This window comes from Branchiostoma floridae, chromosome 17 (genome assembly GCF_000003815.2).
Source record: "Branchiostoma floridae strain S238N-H82 chromosome 17, Bfl_VNyyK, whole genome shotgun sequence".
Lineage (NCBI taxonomy): Eukaryota > Metazoa > Chordata > Leptocardii > Amphioxiformes > Branchiostomatidae > Branchiostoma > Branchiostoma floridae.
In genome coordinates this window covers 17,227,749-17,248,375 of record NC_049995.1, presented here as the reverse complement: position 1 = coordinate 17,248,375, position 20,627 = coordinate 17,227,749, and the positions used below count along the sequence as shown (strand labels likewise).

The following is a 20,627-nucleotide window of genomic DNA, read 5'->3' as shown; positions in this document are numbered from 1 at the left end:
AAAATCATATCCAGTTGCTTGAGCAACTGCTTTTTGGCATATCTTATTACCTGGATGTCTTCATAGGCGTTGTTCAAATATTGTTTAATATATATAATCCTGAATGTTTTTCAAATATCTTTCCAAATTTTGTAACTGGTAACAATACAATTGTTTCATTATTCAATTGAAGATAAGCAACAGCACAAAATGTGGGATTTAGATCTCAGAACACTCAATCAAAGCACTTTTAGCAGACTAAGAAGTCTCTGAAGGAAAGAGGAAACATTTTTCTCACATCAATGATGTCCTTTTTCCTCCTCATGGTGAGAGTCTTCCCGAAGGCAGCGACCTGGTACCTGAAGGATGTGTCTTGGCGCATGTATGGTGCCTGGGAAAGAAAAAAGAAAGAAAGGAAATTAAGGATAAACTAGAGAAATTATGGAGACAAACTTTTTTTCCAACATTGCTGAATGGCCATAGAATGTCATTCAGTATCACAAGAAACAACTGTGTAAGAGACTGGAATGGGCCAAGGATAGACAGAGGACAGATCTTCTTCTTGTGTCATCAATACACTCATCTGCTTCAATCCTTCTACCACATCACTACAGCTGCTATAGACGACAGATGAACCCAATGGATTGCATTTTCAGTGTAAATATTTTCAGGTCCAAAGAGAGGAGCATGTTTTGGTGTGAATGTCATTCAGCACCAAGGACAGGGATTGCAGATTTTATAATTTTGCACAGCATTTGGGAATATATTATGTTCATGCTTTTAATGCTTAAGAGAGAGGCACTAATTCAATATGAATGTCATTCAGCACCAAGGACAGGCACCACAGTTTTAAGAATACCACTTGGCATTGGGAACTACGTACCTTGTTAGTGTAAATGTTTTCAGTGCTAAATACATTGTAGAGGACCATCATTTTAGTGTGAATTAAATGTCATTCAGCACCAAGGACAGGAATCGAATGTTTTGGAATGTTACATAGCGTTACAAACTGTCTGTTAAATTTCTCCTTGGTAAAAAGAGGACCATTTTTTAAGTGTGAATGTCATTCAGAACCAAGGACAGGGAAATGGTGGTGATTGGAATACTAAGGCACAAACAATTAACAGACAATTCTGTAGGGTAATTCTTGGCTTCGACTAGCTAATAGCTAGCATTGTATCAACACAGAAAGCTGGAACCAAAACAACTTCATGAATGTCTTCAGTTACATCCACCATGTGGAGTTCTGAACCCAAGGTGCTGTTCTCCAAGCAACAAATATTATCCAGATTACATAATTTTATGATTTTGTTATTTTTGATAATTTAGTGTAAAGTATAATCAAACAACAGATAGTGAGTGAGTGAAAGAGAGGATCGTTATTCCAATTTGAATGCCATTCAGCACCAAGGACAGGTTAAGGGTGTTGCTTAGAATGGAAACCACTTACAGACAGTTCAGTAGGATAGTCCCTGAGTACTTTGTGTAGCTCCTCTGCAGTCTGTCCTGTACCCCACAGCTCAAGTAAACATCTGGAAAACAAAGCCAAAGTAAACAAAACCAGCACAACAAAAGAAAAAAGGTTTCAAGTTGGCCTGTCAGCCTGAAAAAAGGAACCAAAAATGTATTCACTTTTGTGGTGACATTTTTTCACAGTAGAAATGAACATAAGTTTTCTTTTTTATTCTATTTTGTTCTAATTTATCACAAAATAAGGATATTAGAGCGACTGTAATGCTTTGGGGTACTGTATTCGGTTGTGATGACAGTTTGTGTTGTTTAAGCTAAGCCTTGTAGCTTTGCTCAGTACACCATAGATGTAGGTGCGCTGAACTCATACATTCAAAACACATTTTCTGTTGTGTCATGACTCATGACTTTACAGTCATTGAGAATACTTCAAACATAAAAGTGTTGCTTAATTTTCAACGTTTACAGTGATATTTAAAAGTAATAGAACTTCCTATACCTTGAGAGAAAAGATCTCCCGATGATTTTCCTGGCATCTTCTTCAGACGGTAACCTCAGTTCTACAAAAGGATGGTTCTGGAAAATCAAAATATGTCAAAAACAGAGTAAGTGAAGAGGTGAAGATCGTCTCATAGCCTTTAATTTGTAAGGCCATAGGGGCAGTGGGTTGTTTACACTGTAAGTAAGGGAACGGTATTGAATGGCAGAGTGACTCCAAGCCCAATCCCCTCCTACTGCCTTATACCTTCCGAACAAAGGTCAGGTGCCTGATTTTACACCTGAGAGTTGTGTACTATAAGTATGAAGTCCTATGGCACAGTTACCTTGATATCATAGTCTGTATCACAGATTTCCAGCGGTGCTCCGACTGCCTGGGCGATGGACTGGATCTCCTGGAATACGGAATACAAACATGTAACGTTAGTAACGCTAGTCAGTAACAAAGGTGTAACAGTGGGGTTCAAGGACTGCTTAACTGAAGACGCCAAAACGGCTTAAGCCTTTTGGCCGAACGATTTGTGATCTGTCGGCCCGGGTTCAATCCTGGGTGTCGGCATGTTGTTTCTTTCTGTCACTACTCCCTTGTTGTTTCAAAGGGATGGGAATTGATACTGGTGAAGACCCCAACGGTCAAGTACTCCGCTGAGGAGCTTTTATTGCCGACCAATTTAGTCAAGATTACTTTAAATGGACACACTCCTGAATGTCTATGTCAGTGTGGGTTTTTAAACTTAAGGCAAAAACTAGTGGCAAAGATGCTTTAAAATTGGAAAATAATCTTGCAAACAATATTGCCACAAAAAAATTATATTTAAACAGCTCAGAGAGTATCATATTCAAGAAGGCTTTATCTTGATAGTCTATAGAGTCTTTGTGCTGAAGTATTGTGACAACAAATCTGAACTTTTCACTACATATGCCGTAGTTTATATGTGCAGATGTGCCTGATTTCCGAAACAAGCATAAACAAAATATTGAGTAAATTTTACTGCCCCCCTCCCCCCTTGAACCAAAACGCCATGATTCCTTGCCTACGAGATGATAACAACTAACATTACATAAAGACTGCTAACCAAAACCATAAAAAATTAGGTTTATGAATTACTTGAACTAATACCTACTGGTATTCTGAACTCCAGATGTTCGTGAGCGAGCCACAACAAATATCGTCTCCACCCCGTGGAACACACGGGCGCAGCCATCTTGGTTTCTCAGTAATCAAAATGATGGAGTAAGGGCGTCACCTAGCGATTCATACCAAAAGTACAGCATCGATCAGCGGTTGTTCTTCTTTTTACTATGACAGACGTGTTTATTGGGCTGACGTGATAGTTGATTGTCCTCATTGGCACACAGCATAAGAAGCCCTGAAACAAGACATTGTAAAAGTACTTACCTTTACTTCAATCTCAAAAACTCTTCTCCACCAGAAAGTCACAAGGGTATACTAGCTAAACATGGAAAGAAAACAGAGGGTCAACCACCTCAAACTCTCGGCACAGCTGATTCAAGTAAACAAACCTCACCTTTGACCCAGTTTCACTCCTGTAGCCATCCGCTGGACCCAACAACTCAGATCTATCACTACGCCATCAAAACTGGTCAACTGAAGAAATTTTGACCAAAATATGAAAGATAAGACCCTAGCTGTCACTTCTAGCAAAAAAAACTCAAGGTTGGGCAAAAATTTCCAAAGAAAAGAAGGATTTTCAATGGTTTTAAGTAGGAACTATAATTTGCTCCCTACCACGCAGCTCAACTGTGACGTCAGCCCTATACTACAATATGGAATATATGCGTACAACTTGTATATTATGTTATTCTTCCACACACTATGTGACATGCATTAAGATATATCCGTAACAATATGCGCCCAAAAGTAGTTACTCAAGCAACTGGATATGGTTTTTGAAACGGTCAGACGTTTCAACTAGCATCCACTAGTTTTCGTCCGACTGACTCACTGACAGCATTCATTCGTTCAGCTGTTTAGGGACCGTACGATATTTATCGGGGGGGGGGGGGAGGGCTGGTGCATTGGAAGTCGGATCAAAAAATTTTTTGATGGCCCTCCCCCTCATCTCAAAAAAATCTAACGTGACCCTCCCCCTCCACCTCAAAAAAATCAACATGGCCCTCCCCCCCGACAGGCATAATCAAACGGGTAGAAAAACAACCAATAAAATAATCTTAATATAGACGTCAGGGCACAAGGGCGCCAGTGTTCTCGCCAGGATTTTTTCACAGCGTCCGGGCAGGGGACCGGGGGCATGCTCCCCCGGGAAAATTTGGATTTTCAAACCCTCTAAAACAGAACTTCCTGCAATTTGAGAGGAAAATTATGCCCTTGAGATTGGATGCCGGTTGCCTTTTTTACTCCCGTTTTTCAGTAATCGACGTCCGCCCTCCCCCAAAAATATGTTACAACTAGAGTTCGACGAAATCATACCTTTGCCAAATGAAGCAGGTTTGTTATGTAGAAAGATGTCTGTAGACATAAGTATGCTACTCATTACATATAATCATATATGTTATTTGATTAAGTCACACCTCTATGAGTGCAAGACTGCAAGCAAAAGCTTGTGCTAAGACGATTTCATTTTGGTAGTCTAGAGCTGAAACGATTCATTTTGGTAGTCTAGAGCTGAAATACAATTTTTCTGAAATTCAGAAAAATTGAATCTGCCAACCAAAACATTGAATTGGACTGGCCTGACGTTATCTTGATAACAGTGGCTCTGAGCAACCTGATACTCGAGAGTAGCAAGGACGTAGGTGGAAGATGACCCGGAAACACAAACACACAGGCACACTCCAAACTATATCTCCATTTGTCATGGAAATAACTATTAACAAAACTGCAGAAGTTTAAAACACATGGGATCAACCTATCCTCCCCAGTTTTCCGTCAACATAAGTCTACTCTAGTCGGTAAAAGTGATTGGCACCCAGGGGGCAGGGGGCAAGGCTGGGTCAGCCTGCTAGCTTGATCTACTTGCCTGGCACCTGCAGCTGTCAATAAGATACGCCCGAGCAGAGGTAAGGAGAGACATTAGATTTATAAACTTCCCACATTGATTATGCAAATTAGCTGTTAATTTTCCTAATTAGCATCTTATTATGAACGTCTTCACTTAGTCTATCCACATATAAAACATACCAAAAAGCATGATGATCCGCCAACATGTTCATATTTTCTCATTAATTATGCAAATGAGGCCATCATTTGCATAATTGATATCTATCGACATTTCTCTCCTTCCCAGCTACATATGGGACAAGTTTTAAAGTCCTATCATGGAATGCAGTGGTTTTATAAATTTTCCTCATTAATTATGAAAATTTGCTGTTGATTTGCATAATTAGTATACCATTATGTAAGTCATCACTCATTCTATCTACATACCAAAAATCATGACGATCCGTCAACACGTTGCAGAGTTATTCTCGTCCAAAGTTTGAAAGGAAACCGGCGCCTGCAGTACCAAAAAAGCCGCTAGGGGGCCCAAACTCACAGCACATACTCTCTGCCCCATGGGCTATCTACCACCCATAAATCATGACCACAGCATGTCCAGAACACGAGATATAAAAAATTGAGTTTCCGCTGCAGTACCCTAGCAAGCCGCTAGGGGGCCCATTATCGAACTTGACCTTCGTTTTCCCGACCCCTACCCACCTACCAAATATTATCGGGATCCATCCAAGACTTCTTGAGTTATGCTGTTAACAGACAGACACACAGACACACAGACACACAGACTCACAAGCCCAAAACATAACCTTAGCCATTCTGGCAAAGGTAACTATAAGCTCGGGGAATCAGCAATCCGTGATCTGGCCCGGATATTATTTGTCCAGTCATGTCTATATGAAAATTTTGGGTTTTTGATGCTTCCAAACAGGGCTCTAGCCAGTGAGTTCGTCAGCCCATGGAAAAATCCTGCCAATTTTTTTCCGACATTGAATAAAGAATGCCTACCTCGTGCGATCGATGTTGCGCCCTCCTGCATCAAATGCTAGTAGTTTTCCAGAGGATAAAATAATGGCGCCATCACACCTTGTGTTCTTTTCTATTTTGCCCGATGATTGTACTAAAATTTATCATTTATCGAATCGGTCGGGTTTTACAAGGCCGCACCGTCATTTTCCACGAGCGTGCGTCTGTTTCGTGCGACCTCAGGTAACCCCGTTTTCGGCGTGAAATCTTTGGCTCACCGCTGGATTTCTTTTTACATAGACACCAAGAACGTTATACATTATACGAAGGACAGTGATCTGCTGCGTCTTTGGCAGTGATCAGTGCCGGTGTAGCCTTGAAGGAGTAGCCAGAAAAGACGTCCCAACGTGCTGGGCACGTCCCAACGTGATCGACAGTCCTACTGGGGAGGGGGGCGTGTCGCGCCATGTGCCACAGACGACAATGCGAGTGCACAGCCGACTCGATCGACGCTTGGCAACAATATTGCGGCCCCTTTTCTGCCGCAAATTTTGTCCTTTTGAAACAAAAGAAATGTTGTCGATAAAAAATAAAGTGGATTCTTCACATATTTACCGCGCACCGCTTTTGTAACTTAAATATTTGGGGAAACTCAGCCGAGCCGAGTGCGTCTTTCCAGAAAAAAATAAGTCCGGAGACGGAATGACGTATGCCTGGCGGGAACGCTGGTCCAGGGCAGCGCCACTTTGGGGGACCTAGGGGGGCGAAGCCCCCCGGAAGCTCTTGCATTTTAGGCTATTCAGAGGGCTTATTTTATCAGTTTTAGGGCCATGTCAAGATATCAAAACAAAAAATAGTATAAACAATTCTTTCCAAAAAATTAACATGGCCCTCCCCCTATCTCAAAACAAATTAACATGGCCCTCCCCCCACCTCAAAAAAAATTAACATGGCCCTCCCCCCCTAACACACCAGCCCTCCCCCTGATAAATATCGTACAGTCCCTTACAAACAGCCAGGGCTGCCCAACTATCCGTAGGTTATTGCCAAGGGATTACCCTATCCAGTTGCTTGAGTAACTACTTTTTTTGGCGTATCTTTTTACCTGGCTCTCTAACCTATAGCTACAGGGACGTATATCGGCATATGTCCGTCAATGGATTTATTAAAGAGAATTACACGTACACAGGCGATTTGAGCTCAGTTCATGAATAAACAAAGGTTCATGCAAAACACATGGTTATTTTGTTGTTGTTGTTGTCGTCCTCATTTAACGTCTATTATTTCGCTAGACGTGGTCTCTTGGTGCTGAGTAACACATGGTTCGCTTTAGAGTCAATAGTCTCTCTTGGTATTTAACTCTTGGTTCCTTGTGCTTGAGAGTTGTTGGAGGAGTTTCTAGGAGAGTACGTCGAAACGGTGTGTACTCTCAATGTTATCATTAGCATTGCGCAGCATATAATTATCTTGCTTGTCCCACCGGTTTTACAGTAACCTGAAATCCGGTCTAGTTGTGGCACGGCCCGTACCGTACTCTACGGGGCCAATGCAGCTCTCAGCCGCCAGTGTGATCGTTCACACCCGGTAGCATTTTCACGCGGTAGGACTTTGCCCAGTGGAAGTTAAATTAATAGGCCACAACAAACTGCCACCGTGCAAAACTCCTAACGGGTGCGAAAGATTACCCCGACGGTGGAAAGACCCTCGTCCTGTCCCGAATGTAGCCTGGCCATTTCACGGTAGACTGGATTCCAGGTTAGTTTGACAGGTGAGTAGTTCACTGCAGGGGCGTCGCCCGTGGCGCCCTGCATGGTACATTACCCTGTGTTCATTACTTCAGTCATTTAACGTTATGCTTGAGAAATTCAAGCGCCTGAAAAAGTGAACAGAAGACTTGACACTCCAGGCTCTTTTTCGTAAGTTCAAAGTTTAAGGCCAAGCCGCCAAGTGATAGGTAAGGTGAGAAAGTTTCAGAAATCGTGGTATTTGGGGGAGGGGTGGCCACAGGGAGGTAAAATGCCGACTTTGGTGAAGGGTGAGATGACGCTAGTTCACCTTTATCCGAGGAGTTAACCTATATCCGTTTGTTTAAAAAAACAGAGCATCGAGCAGCATAGGGATATCAAGTTAAAGATTGGTTTCAAATTACAATATTGTATTTTAGTAGATTTATCAGTACTGAATGCAATCTATTCTCTGGTATATCTTATCTGACCCTTACCTCCCTCATGACCTCAATAAAAAGCGACCCGCAGGCCAATTTAAGCTTCTCACGAATAAATAAAGGTTTAAACAAACAGACAAACACACCGCACTAGCATGATTTTTCAACCGTTCTAATATTTACTCATTTACTCCCAACCAAATTTAGGACCTCGTGGGTGCTAATATCAGAAACTGCTATCCGGTACCATGGAAAAGAGAGACATAGTCATAAGAGAACTTCGTCAGGAACAATCCCAGGCGGTTTGCGCCATGGTTCTTTCTGGACTTGTGGAAAAGCGCCTCCGATGGAACTTGGTTCTCCGCAACGCTTTTGTACTGATGAGAAACTTTGAGACACTGGTGTGGATGGTCGTCCTCTTCACTGCGTTATACAGACTGACAAACTCAGTGTCTGTTTCAACCTTGGTTCCTTTCCTAGTCACCTTCTTGTCATCTATCTGGTACTTATGGATGGACTACCAGCAAGACGTCTCAAGAAACAAGGAAGAGCTCCAAGATCTATACACATGGTACTCTACTCAACCTGGAAGCAAAATCTGGGTAGCTATGTACGGACAAAACTTCATCAGTTCCGTTGCCCTGTATAGGATATCCGACACACTGGCTGAACTCAAACGGATGAGCGTCCATGCCGCGTATCGGCGGCAGGGAGTTGGGACGATCATGGTGAACCACTTGGAAGAATACTGCAGATCTGTGGGTATAAGGGAGGTTTTTCTCATCACATATTTTGGGTACGGCGTGCACCTGTATCGAAAATGCGGCTACGTCATCAGTGAAAGAATTCATCACAGGATTTTACCTCTCCCCGGAGCTTTCTTCACCGTTTTGAAGATGTCGAAGAAACTGTAGTATAGTGAAAAGAAGTTTTTAACATAACATTCACCGTTCTCGAATAATCAAGTACACCAGATTTGGAGAGACTCGACGCTACAAACAGATTTGTATATATCTTTAGATGCCGCAACTCCCATAATGCAAAAGTAGACATATATATATATAAAATGCCAATGTCTTATTGAAAAGAATACTGACACTCATTTAGGCCTAGTCGATTATCACACTATTGCAAAGTTAGCCCTTATTGTTATGTTAATTAGAATATTAACTTTTATTCTTCACACGGCACCACCTAGCGATTTGTAATGAAATCACAACAATCCCCAAGGATTGGCATCTTAGAAAGGTGATAGTCGTCCAATATGTCTATCCTTCCACACGGTGATGAAACTAAGGACGTTATATAGTCATTGTTATGGGTGTGCACTAGGGGTGGGTACCGGTACAGGAAATTCAGGTCCAGGTCCGGTCCAGGTCCAGAAGATCAGGTCCGGACCTGAACCTGGATCTGATTGTCTGTGAAAACTTGTGAATGGGTGATACATAAAACAATGGTCCATTTCGCTTTCAAGGATTCTGTTTAGTGACTTCCATTGGCGTTTTCAAATCCTATCTTCATCTAAAACAAATTTAAACTAACCTCGACCAAGTTTGACAGTAGGAACTTGACAAAATGACTACCAAATCTCCTTTAGTTACTAACTTAGCTTTTGTTCTTTTCTTGGACCAGTAAGCCCCAAATTGCATGAAATTGCGATATAATATGTTTATTTTCTAATCGGTCCAAGATCCAGTCCACTAATTTTTCCAGGTCCGGTTTTTATGGACTGGTCCAACAAGAAAAAAAAAACGGTTTTGTACTGGTACACCGCACCGGTACCCACCGTGCCCTTGTGTGGATACATTTCTAGTTGAGAGTGGACCAAACCGCGCCGTACAGTCTGGTCTCTGGTTTGACACCTTGAAAAGGCCATAGTCACCCGTTATGTCAATTCGGAGACTAGACTGCGAGGTTTGATCCGCTCACACTGGGAATGACCCCTACTCATTTTGATAAGTGTGGTGGGTTCTTTAACATATTGAAGTGTGGCTCTCCTCATCCTACACGGGGCCTCCATTTGACGTCCTATCCAAAGGGACGGCCCTTAACTGAAGCAAGAGATATACTTATTTTAACCTGAATGAAGTGAGGAAAGTCGAATAAAGTGCCTTTCCTAAGGGCACAAGATCGGGATACATCAGCGATGTTGAACCCGGTAGCTCTGGGTGTAGGCGAAACACCTAACCGATTGCGCAACACGATCCCATCGTAGCTTTACTATGTTATTAGTGATATATGTTGATAGATTTATTAGCAATCGGTATAATCTGTACTTCTGTTATATTACTGTCTGACCCTTACCTCCCTCATGACCTCAATGAAAAGCGGCCTGCAGGCTGATTTGAGCTTCTCATGAATAGATAAATGTTTAAACAGACAAAACTGCTATAATGTATCTGCAAAATCGTCTATCATGTTATGCTTTCACGACATGTACTGCACCCTTAGACATATTTGCATACATGGCATATGTAGTCCGTTGTGTAGTCACGCTATGTATGATATATAACATCGTCTATCATATTCTTCGTCTACGCAACGTGAAGCATTATTAGTCATTGGCACATGCAGTCTATTGTGAAACTAAGGACTTAGGAAAATATACACACGTATTAAGTAGCGTTATAACTCTGCCCACATATGTTGTAAAACCGGTTTGACTGGTCAAAAAGGTCATGTTTGTCCAAGGGTTTATCTAAATATCAGTACCATCTTCTGGAAGGAAGACATTCAGGTGTGTAACGTTATAGTCCCGGTCTTTACTCTTGCAGTGCAAAAGGTAAATTGTATTTCTTATTCTCCCAGTATTTGTCCAATATGGGTTTGAATTCATGAACAGTTTAAGCTTCAGTCACAAGCCTGGGGGTAAGGAGCTCCAGTCTATGGCCTCTAATTCTGCTCTCCAGTTTTGATTTTCTATTTGCTTTTGGACAGACGAGGACAATGTGTCCCTGTACTCAAATTCGGTATACGTAACTTATAATAACAGTGCCGCATACACGGTACAGACAGAAGCTAAATGTAGTCTTTAACCTCCCAGACCGAAGTCAGGCACCCATTTTGACACTTTGGTGAAGTGAAAATTTCCCTGGGTTTCCGAAGCGCACAACGTCGGCGGCACGGCAAAGATCGAACTCGGGACTTATAGATTCCGAGCCGAACGCTCTACCAGTTACGCCACGGCCGACGCCAAAGCTTCCAGTTTCTCAGGGTTCATATGCAGTAGTGTGACACATAGCGACTACAAGGTAAGTCACCATGGGTTAAGTTTGTTTTCTTTATTTATGTATGCATGCCCAAACAATGGTCACCCAGTTGGTAAACATTACAACAAAGGTCTGCATTCACTATTGTACGCACACCTATATCTCTTCACAAGAGAAGTACATGTAGGCTTACCAATTTCAACTCTGACCGAAATGCCAGTGTATACTGTGTGTAATTCTATATACAGCATATAGTATGAGGCGTTTTGAAGATTTATAGAAGAAATGACACGTGCACTTGTCTTTATTAGGTGACGAAGGATTGGAATCCACGATGAATACCACTTTGAAATGGGCGGCAGCTGTCATTGTATTCCTCATCGTTGGAAGCGCAGTTTATAATGGCCAGGTAAGGGCTATACATGTAATTTGCACCTAGCCTGATTAAATCTCGCTTATAGCAGCCCGCCAAACATCCACCGGCCCCCGCGGGGAGGGGCCAGTTACAGCCCTGGACAGCAGAGTTTGTGTTACACAGACTAATTTGCACCCCTTACGTGGCTATTAACAAACCACACAACTGGGGCATTTTGGTAAATCCAAATACGGTTCAAAATACTAGTAGTATGAAAACAATTCAGCATATGATTACAAAGAATTGAAAACATTGATTTTTTGGAAGGTCACCTGGAATGTATTTTGACTTGTAATGGTGACTTATACCGATTAATTTTTTAAAGTATTGACGAGCAATTTTTTGCCCGTTTCTTCTAAACAGAGCATCGCGTTTCTCAAAACGAGTTCCTTGTCAACATTTGGAAAAAAGCAAGGATTGCAACAACTGATGGAAGGAAAGGCACCACCTCCATTCAAAAGACCCACATTTCCTACTTGGGACCGAAGCACCTGCCCCAAGCCAAGACAACACTTCGTCTACATCAAGACGCACAAGACAGGCAGCACGACTTGCGTCAACATCTTCCAAAAGTACGCCTACTACCATAACCTCACCGCGCTGATGGCAAAAGCGACGGGTTACGTCTCATGGCCGTTCCCTCCTGCTGAAACGGATCATATCCACGCGCCAGGGGAGCGCTATGACGTCCAGTTTGGCCACTTTAGGTACAACAAAACGTGGCTACGGGCCAAGTTTCCCACCAACACTGCCTACATCTGTAAGTATGAATTTCATTTTAAGGTTTGTTTTGGCATCCGTCTGTCTCGGAAGACAATGGTAGGCAGACAGGGTGGGTTAAGGCCTGCACTTTTTAAGGTGAAGGAGGGGTGTGCACTTCCTTCTCCACCACCCTCTCGTCCACTGGCGCAGTAAGTCCTACAGGGGCAATTGTTTGCAACGTGTAAGACGGCCCCAGCAGATGCAGGTTTGTTATTTGGAGTTTCCGTCTCCTAGGAGGACTTCCGACCAAGGATGTAAGGGGTTCCTCCTACCCCTGACTCGTGTGTCATGGCGGGTGCGTCATGCCCGAACATGCCCCTATGGCCTGTCACTGCCACAGAGGCCTGTCACTGCCACTAGCCGCAGCTAGGTACTCATTTACACCTGAGTTAGGTGAGGAAAGTCGTGTAAAGTGCCTTTCCCAAGGACACAAGATCGGTGACACAGCAGACGGATTTGAACTCAGGACCTCTTGGGCCTGAGACCAATGCGCTGACGATTGCGCCACGCGGCCCCACTTTTAAGGTTTAGATACTTGATTAAACTAAGCAACAGATCATGAAACGTTGGTGTTGTGTGGTGTGTAACTGGTATAGCGTTCGGCGCGGAATCCTGAGTTCGATCCCGCCGTGCCCCCGACGTTGTGCCCTTGGGAAAGGCACCTTACACGACCTTCCTTACTTCACACAGGTGTAAAATGGGCACCTGATTTCGTTTTGTCTGTATTTTGTATGTGGCACTGTTGATTTATCAAAAATAAGTTATTAAAACTTGAGTGCAGTGCTACGTTGTCCTCGTCTGTCCAAAGGCAAATGGAAAAAAAAAGATAAAAACAACACTACTAGTAATTTGATCAATGTATCCCAACATAAGGGATTGTTCTCTCTTGACAGCAGTTTTCGCATTGGCGTCGATATGTTAAAAATGGGTCTTTTGATTAGAGTGCTTAAATTGGGAATATATGGTACCATGGCTGAACAAAATATTTCTTAATGAACGAATGAAGACCTTAATGGCACATTTTTGCCCAGTACAGGTCACAACAAGTCAAAACATGTATATATACATATTGTAATAAAAGTATTACAAATCTTGTCTAATACAGAGGTTCGGCTTCTTCTCGCTTCTTGGTAATGGTGAAAATGTAGGACTGTATGGGTTTAGCTATTGTCGGTTTGTCAAAACGCATGAGAAATATAAACTTGTCAGTGCTACTCATGCTTCTAAAGTAAGAGGATCTAATTTCTATGTAGAAAGAAAGAGTATCTTATTGATTAGAATATCTTATTCTGTTCTTATATTCAGCACTCCTGAGAGAGCCTGTAAGCCACCTGAAGTCGTGTATGAACTTTTACAGTCTTCCTGACCTTCTGAAGATCACATCTGCAAACCCCGTCAAGACTTTCCTGCAGGACCCTTGGAAGTACAAAAACCTGTCGGAGGTTCACTTTGACTATTGTGACGTCATCTGGGACGGTACCAGAAACCACCTGGCCTTCGACTTGGGCTACCCGACGGAAGGAGCGGATGATATGGTATTTATGTTATTTTATTCTATTTTATCTTATTGACATTACAACAAGGCAATACAGATGACATCCCGGGCGGCAATGCTAATGTTGCATACATACATTATACCGTGGAAAATGTACATAGAAAAATAAAGCAGCAGTACATCAAATGATAAGCATTCACATATGCAAAACGTGCGTAAAAACAACACAATCTCATTTCAAAAACCCCAAATGTACTACAATATTGTTTTAACCGCGAACTTAAAACTCCGCGAAACAAAACAAAAAAATCCTTTCCACTCCTACCGAGAAATTTTATCCCCATTAATATAAATGAATTTACAGTACAGTGCATTGAATAAACCAAGTTGTCGTAGTGGGTAAAAAGGTACTTAAAGTAACAGATTTATTTTGTCTCCAACCATAACCACCTGCAGGAAAAAGCTGAGCGGTACATCAAAGAACTAGAATACGACTTCACCCTAGTCCTGCTCCTGGAACATCTGGACGAGTCTTTAGTTCTTCTAAGACGTCTTATGTGCTGGGAGATGCAAGACATCTTGTACGACAAGACACCGAGTAACAACGCAGACTACGCGTATAAATCGTACACCCCCACCGCTCAGGAGCTAGCCAACCTGCGCCGGTGGAAGGCCGTGGACTATTTACTGTACGACACGTTTAACAAGTCCTTGTGGCGGAAGATAGCAATACAGGTAAGGTTTTTTTAAAATCTATGCTGTGACCACACCTCATCATTATCAGCTGTGCTGACATTTACAATACATCACACTGGCGAATATCGGTGAGGTCGTTTAAAGTATAGGAGGTCTATATCATAGGTCCTACCCGAAACCCGGTCGGGCTGTTTGCTGAAACGAAAAAAAAATTGTTATGCAAATATCGTTAGATATGCAGAAGGCATGCTGTTGAATTATTTTGTTTTCGTCCGTTTTGTGTTTTCATTGTTTTTGCTCCCCAAAACTGCCTGGCCGAGCACCATCTTATTCCAAAATTGTACATTTTGGCTCCGGTGTACAGAAATGTGTACAGATACAGTCACATTTCCAAACCAGGGATCGGCCGAGATCTTTGTGGAAAAGAAAAATAGAAATGTATGCGTAAACGTATTAAACAAATACTGCCCACCAATATTCTCTTTGCGTCTTGTGCAGTTTGGTGTCTAGTATGTCATACTTTTCGTTCCCGAAAGTTGTCCGGCCGGGCCAGGGTTTGGAAATGTGACGAAGGCTTTATATAGATTAAACCGTTTGTCTACCATACAGGGTCCAGATTTCTACCAGGAGCTTCGCTACTTTAAGAAACTCAGAGAGGATGTCAACTTGTACTGCCATGAGAACCACACCTTGCCGAACCTCACACTCACAGTGGAAGCTTCCAAATGGAGTCAACAGTTTGTCGTGGATGCCAAGTATTGCTGGGCATTAAAAAAGGACGTGCGTATGATACTTTGTTTATCAATTGTTGTTCCACCAAAATCTCTTCACTACATATAAAAAACTTTACATAGCAAACAAAAAAAAAAGTAATTCAAAAGAAAGCCTTAGGGGCTTTTTTGACTAAATTAGTCCTGAGTGTTCATATCAATATACGATGATACAAATTATGACAAATTAAAACCAACTTTCATAATTCCACGGGGCGTCATAATACCACAAAATCAATGTTATAGAGGCCTTCTAAAGATTGTCTTGAACACCTAAATATCTAAAGTATATATACCTAGGGATTACTGATGCTGTATTGGTACATCTGTTTCAATAACTTTAAATTCATGTATTTTCATCTCCACGAAAAATGGAGATATAGTTTTGGGTGTATCTATGTGTCTGTGTCTTTGTGTCTCCGGATATTTGTAATCAACATAACTCTAGAACTTCTGGATGGATTACGATGATATTTGATATGTAGTTATATGTTGGCAAGACGAAGGTCAAGGTCAATTTGGGCCCCCCTGGTATGTTACATTGGTACTGCAGCAGAACTTCGGTTTTTCATATCTTTGGACCTGGACGTGGTATGGTCTTTATGACTTGATTCCTCATGTGGCGGTTGTATGGCACCCAGTGGAATTATGAGAGTTTATGTTTATGTTTCTTATTTTTTGTTACAGTCAGTGATCCCGAAAATAAAACCGATGTCGTCAGTGTCCAAGCAAGAGGCGAAGCGATGGAAAATTGTCCGTCCTGCTTCTAACCTGCGTGCTATCATCAACGGGCAGCCGACCTTTAAATACGAGATCGAGTTGAGGAGTTATGAAAACAAAATGAGAACGAAAACAAAGCCTTTAAAACGAACAAACAGGAACAGAATGCCTACAAAAGAGGGCCGTGGAAACAAGAACTAAGGTCGACTGTACAAACACTAGTCTTAGTAGTTGACAAATGTACTATTGTTGTCGTTGTTTTGAGTATACAAAAAACGCTGTAAAAAAACAAGAACTAAGGTCAAACCAAGATATTCTTCTACAGGTCTTTCCTTCCATCCTCATCTGTTGACGTTTAGATGCCAGTCAGACATGTTCCTCAGAGCTTTTGGCTGGAGTGCTGATTTTCGCCGCTAAATTTAAAGGAATTCAAATTTTCAGTTTCAGTTGAAAAATAGACCTGTTGTTGCTTAAATAGTCTCTTTATTCAAACCACAAACGTAATACAGCAAATCTTTAGATAAAATGATACATTGCAGCGCTCTTTGTGGAAATAAAGGATACTGTAATTATCATTCTGTCTCAAATTTTATGTATTCAATTTTCCATGAAAACAATAAAACGACCCTTGCCAAAGTCAAACATGGTGTTGGCAGGGAAATTTTGGCGCTTTTATTCGTGACCCACTCACACAATCAGCCCCGTTACATGTCTTACAAATACATAACCATACCATATGGGGTATTTTTGGAAAGGGTAATAAACAAGCTTTCAACTGATGTATAGCACACTACAATTGATAAGATGACAACAGAGATACACATGGCCAAAGTTAAGTTTCCAAACTTTTATTTCTAAGATTAGATGACATTTTTCGTCCATCGCCCAACACAAGGGTGTTCTAGAACACATTAGTCGGTCGTACCGCCATTGTTAAAGTCCTCCGAACGGGGCCTCCATATAAGGGCATGGTTCTTGGTAACGCTTTATGACAACGTCATTTCCATGGCTACGGTTCCGAGCCACACCCATATCACCAAGGTGACGTTCCATGCCACGCCCTGTTGCTATGGACTTGTTGGCATGCATCATTCTGCACCTGCGCGCTGTAGCGAACAGACGTGTTTTACAGGAGAGTCCGTTACAGACATGGCGACCTTGGTCCGGGGCGCCACCAGGTGGCTTTCATCGGCACTGCACCTGGGGGGCGCACCCGGACGGAACTTCAGTTACGCTTTGGGCGAAGAAAGGGCTGCAGTCTTCAACCTGCTGGAGGTGAGAAACTTTAGTGGTAATCTGCAAGCAGATCCTACGATGGCATAAGATAGTACCAAACTAGCCAAGCAGTGTAGTCAGCCAAGAGGTGTGCATTTGCCCTGGTAGCGAAACACACTCCTATGAAAGCCGGCTTCACTCCTCTGCCAGCTTTTGATACTATCTTATGCTACCGCCGTAGGATCTGCTTGGAGATTACTTTAGTGGTTCAAGAAGTTACTGGCTCAGTGTTCTAATGAAAACAAGTCAAAACAAGACCATATAATGTTCCATTCAACGTTATAGTTACTATTGCAGTAAACATAGTAACATTGATATACACGTTGATATACCTGACTAAATCGTTACTGTTTCATCAGGCGTACAACGATCACGTGGAGGCGGTTTCACCGTACACCACCGCCGCCCTGCGAGCCATGCCGGCAGTGCAGAAGACCGTCCCTCAGATCGGTTATTCCATCGAAACGCTGCTGATGCAGGTCAGGATAAAGAAAAGTTTTGGCTTCAGCGCTTTGCTTATTTCTTATTTTGTTATCTTGTTTTCTTATCTTGTATGTATTTCCCCATGTACTTGTATTCGTTTGCGGTGGCGGCATGAATATAAGTAACGACTTGAGTGTGCCGTCACCTTGTGTTGTAAATATATGTTGCAATAATAATGATATTTTGAAAATCTACGACATTTAACTTCTGCCTAAAGATGTGTACATTCAATGTGTTCAATTCTACTTAAACATACCTTGTGCCGCCCATACATAATGACATGAACCTTTTTCATTCGTTACTCTTTGTTTGCTTATTTATCGTTGTTTCTTTGTATTCAGGAGGCCCTGTTCGCCTAAAGATTCGTACATTCACTGTGTTCAATTCTACTTTAACATACCTTGTGCCATACATAATAACATGAACATTTGTTTACTCATTGTTGTTTGTTTGTTTATTTATCGTTGTTTGTTTGTTTGTATTCAGGAGGCCCTGTCCGGTATCAGCTCCCTAAACATCTCAAGCAAAGTATCTGCCTGGGAGCTAGAACAACAGGTCAGTAAAAGCCTGTAATGATACTGAAAAAAAGCTTATCCCATACTACATGTACACACTCCTGTATTAGTTATATAAGCCTTACACTATAGAACTGTAGTTATGTAGATGCCATACTTTGTACCTTGTTAAGTTGTTGTGCAGTTATTATTATTATCTCTTTTATTTGGAAATTTATAACATCTTAAAAGAATCACTGTCCGATGGCATAAGTTGAAAGACTACACACAATAACATCGTTTGACTTAGTATCTTCTCTCTGTTTTAAAGGCTCGGCCGAAGAAATTCTTTGCAGTTCGCGATGGTAAAGCAACTTTGGTTGAGGAGGATTAGCTGCAGTCCCAAGTCAATACGCCAGACGTCCTACCATGTATGCACGTTCGTCCCTGTATCAAGTTGGTCTGTTCCTGTGTAAAATAATTGCATCTCATGTCACTGCTTCTTTCATATGTTCTATCATTAACTGAAGTAAGAATGGTTTATTCGGAAAACATATAGTACAAGATGTCTAACAGTTGTAGCCGGTCGGCTGAATTGATGCCAGACCGGACAGCTTCATACTTCGGAATACATTGCTTTTTTATTCGAAATTCTAATACTTGTTGCTTTTACGTTGCTACTGCACTACAACATTGTTCCAGCTGTGAACACAAAATCCTCTTCTGTCCTCCTGCAAAATTAATACCATGCAAAAGCAATTGAATTTACAATAATACAAATACATGCGTCGTTTCCGTTTCTACTGTGAAATTAAGACCTCCAAGAAATGAATGGATTTACAGTAACAAAAAAAGGTGAACCTTGTATATTATGCATATTATGGCATATTGTATGTTTCTTGTAAAAACAGCAGATAGTGATTATGATGTTATTGTGATTGGTAATTTTCTAACTTAATGTACTACCAGTGGTTTGAAAATATTTCCTCTAAATATGATGTTTCTCGACAATATCTCAACATCTGTAAAATTTGTGTATGACAGTAATAAGATTGTGGGTGTACGTATTACTTATTTTATTATCACCAAGAATGCATGTATAACTGCATATGCACACTTTTAAAGTATACACAAATAGCATGGCTTCTCAACCATATTGCAACATCAGTTCTGTAAAATTTGTGGACGGCATAAGACTGTTATAAGATTGCGTATTACGTATTGTAGTGATATCACAGTAATATCACAGAGAATTCCTGTATAGGTGCATAATTACACTTATGTATATTATGTACACATAGCATATTGCTTCTCAACAGTATTTCAACATCTGTAAAATTTGTGCACAGCGCACGCATTTATAAGATTGTGTGTGTACGTACTGTTACATATGGTAGTGGTATCACGGTGATATCACAGAGAATGTCCGCATAGCTGCATAAGTACAGGCAAGTATATACACATAGCATGTACGTATATTATGTTTTGCACATTTTGCTCTGATGTATGTAGGTTTTTGGCGATTAATTGTGGGTTTACGAATTACATATGGTAGTGGTATCACGGTAATATCGCAGAGAATGCCTGTATAGCTGCATAAGTACACTTATGTATGTATATTATGTACACATTGCATGAAGCATGTTTTGTACATTTTACTTTGACGTATATTTTGTTGCGATATCTGTAGCTTTATGATTTATCCACTATATACATTTCCATAAATGTTTATATAATGGTGCAATTCTTATCACATCCAAGCCATTCAAAATCATACACTCATTATTATCAATACCAGAAAAAAATGTATTTCTTATTTTAAATCGGTCCCAACTTCTTGACGACAATGCGGGGCCAGCATTGTTCTGAGAGGAGTTGGGGCACTTTGAAAAGTTCTTGTTGTTCCAGGGGGCCACTGAAATAACAAGGACTTTTCTTACACCATTACTTCATTTTTCGATCTTCCGTAAAAGCAAAAATACATAATTAAAAAAAAAAGTTTCTTGTAGAAAGTTATGGCTTGATGGTAATTTTTTTTTTTTTTTTATATTTGCTTTTCAATGCGAAAAGCCACTGGATGGTTTTAGTATACGTCATTTCTATAAAATCGTCGAATATGAAAAAGAAAGGTGTACAAAGTAAACTTGTCACATTCATATTTGACAGTTAAGCAATGTTCTGTTCTATTGTAATAACAAAATCCATTACTTATATACGAGTGTAGCGATGTCATGTACAACGTACTTTGTAGAAT

At 41.2% G+C, this 20,627-nt stretch overlaps 2 protein-coding genes and 2 long non-coding RNA genes across 4 annotated transcripts; 3 read left to right on the top strand and 1 right to left on the bottom strand.

The window, feature by feature from the left end:
- Positions 1-229: 229 nt before the first annotated feature.
- LOC118404409 (tRNA (guanine(10)-N2)-methyltransferase homolog) lies at positions 230-3,211 on the bottom strand. The gene is made up of 5 exons (XM_035803480.1): positions 3,072-3,211; positions 2,274-2,342; positions 1,949-2,025; positions 1,430-1,511; positions 230-370 (listed from the first exon to the last, which is right to left on the bottom strand). Exons 1-5 carry the CDS (start codon positions 3,150-3,152, stop codon positions 230-232), a joined length of 450 nt encoding a protein of 149 aa, XP_035659373.1. The 5' UTR covers positions 3,153-3,211.
- Positions 3,212-7,350: 4,139 nt separating this feature from the next.
- LOC118405166 lies at positions 7,351-9,039 on the top strand. Its single transcript, XR_004829851.1, has 2 exons — positions 7,351-7,658; positions 8,262-9,039. It is a non-coding gene; the product is annotated as an uncharacterized LOC118405166 (long non-coding RNA).
- Positions 9,040-12,107: 3,068 nt separating this feature from the next.
- Positions 12,108-16,322, top strand: LOC118404408 (galactosylceramide sulfotransferase-like). The gene is made up of 5 exons (XM_035803479.1): positions 12,108-12,438; positions 13,746-13,975; positions 14,392-14,670; positions 15,241-15,411; positions 16,089-16,322. The coding sequence occupies exons 1-5, from the start codon at positions 12,108-12,110 to the stop codon at positions 16,320-16,322; spliced, it is 1,245 nt and encodes a 414-aa protein (XP_035659372.1).
- Positions 16,323-17,798: 1,476 nt separating this feature from the next.
- LOC118405164 lies at positions 17,799-20,371 on the top strand. The gene is made up of 3 exons (XR_004829850.1): positions 17,799-17,875; positions 18,366-18,434; positions 18,705-20,371. It is a non-coding gene; the product is annotated as an uncharacterized LOC118405164 (long non-coding RNA).
- Positions 20,372-20,627: the final 256 nt, after the last annotated feature.

Coding starts and splice junctions, on each gene's coding strand:
- LOC118404409 (XM_035803480.1), bottom strand. CDS start 3,152: ATGGCTGCGCCCGTGTGTTCCACGGGGTGGAGACGATATTTGTTGTGG. Junction 2,343..3,071: donor ATCTGGAGTTCAGAATACCA/GTAGGTATTAGT, acceptor TCCGTATTCCAG/GAGATCCAGTCCATCGCCCA. Junction 2,026..2,273: donor ATACAGACTATGATATCAAG/GTAACTGTGCCA, acceptor TTGATTTTCCAG/AACCATCCTTTTGTAGAACT.
- LOC118404408 (XM_035803479.1), top strand. CDS start 12,108: ATGGAAGGAAAGGCACCACCTCCATTCAAAAGACCCACATTTCCTACT. Junction 13,976..14,391: donor CGGAAGGAGCGGATGATATG/GTATTTATGTTA, acceptor AACCACCTGCAG/GAAAAAGCTGAGCGGTACAT. Junction 14,671..15,240: donor GGCGGAAGATAGCAATACAG/GTAAGGTTTTTT, acceptor TCTACCATACAG/GGTCCAGATTTCTACCAGGA.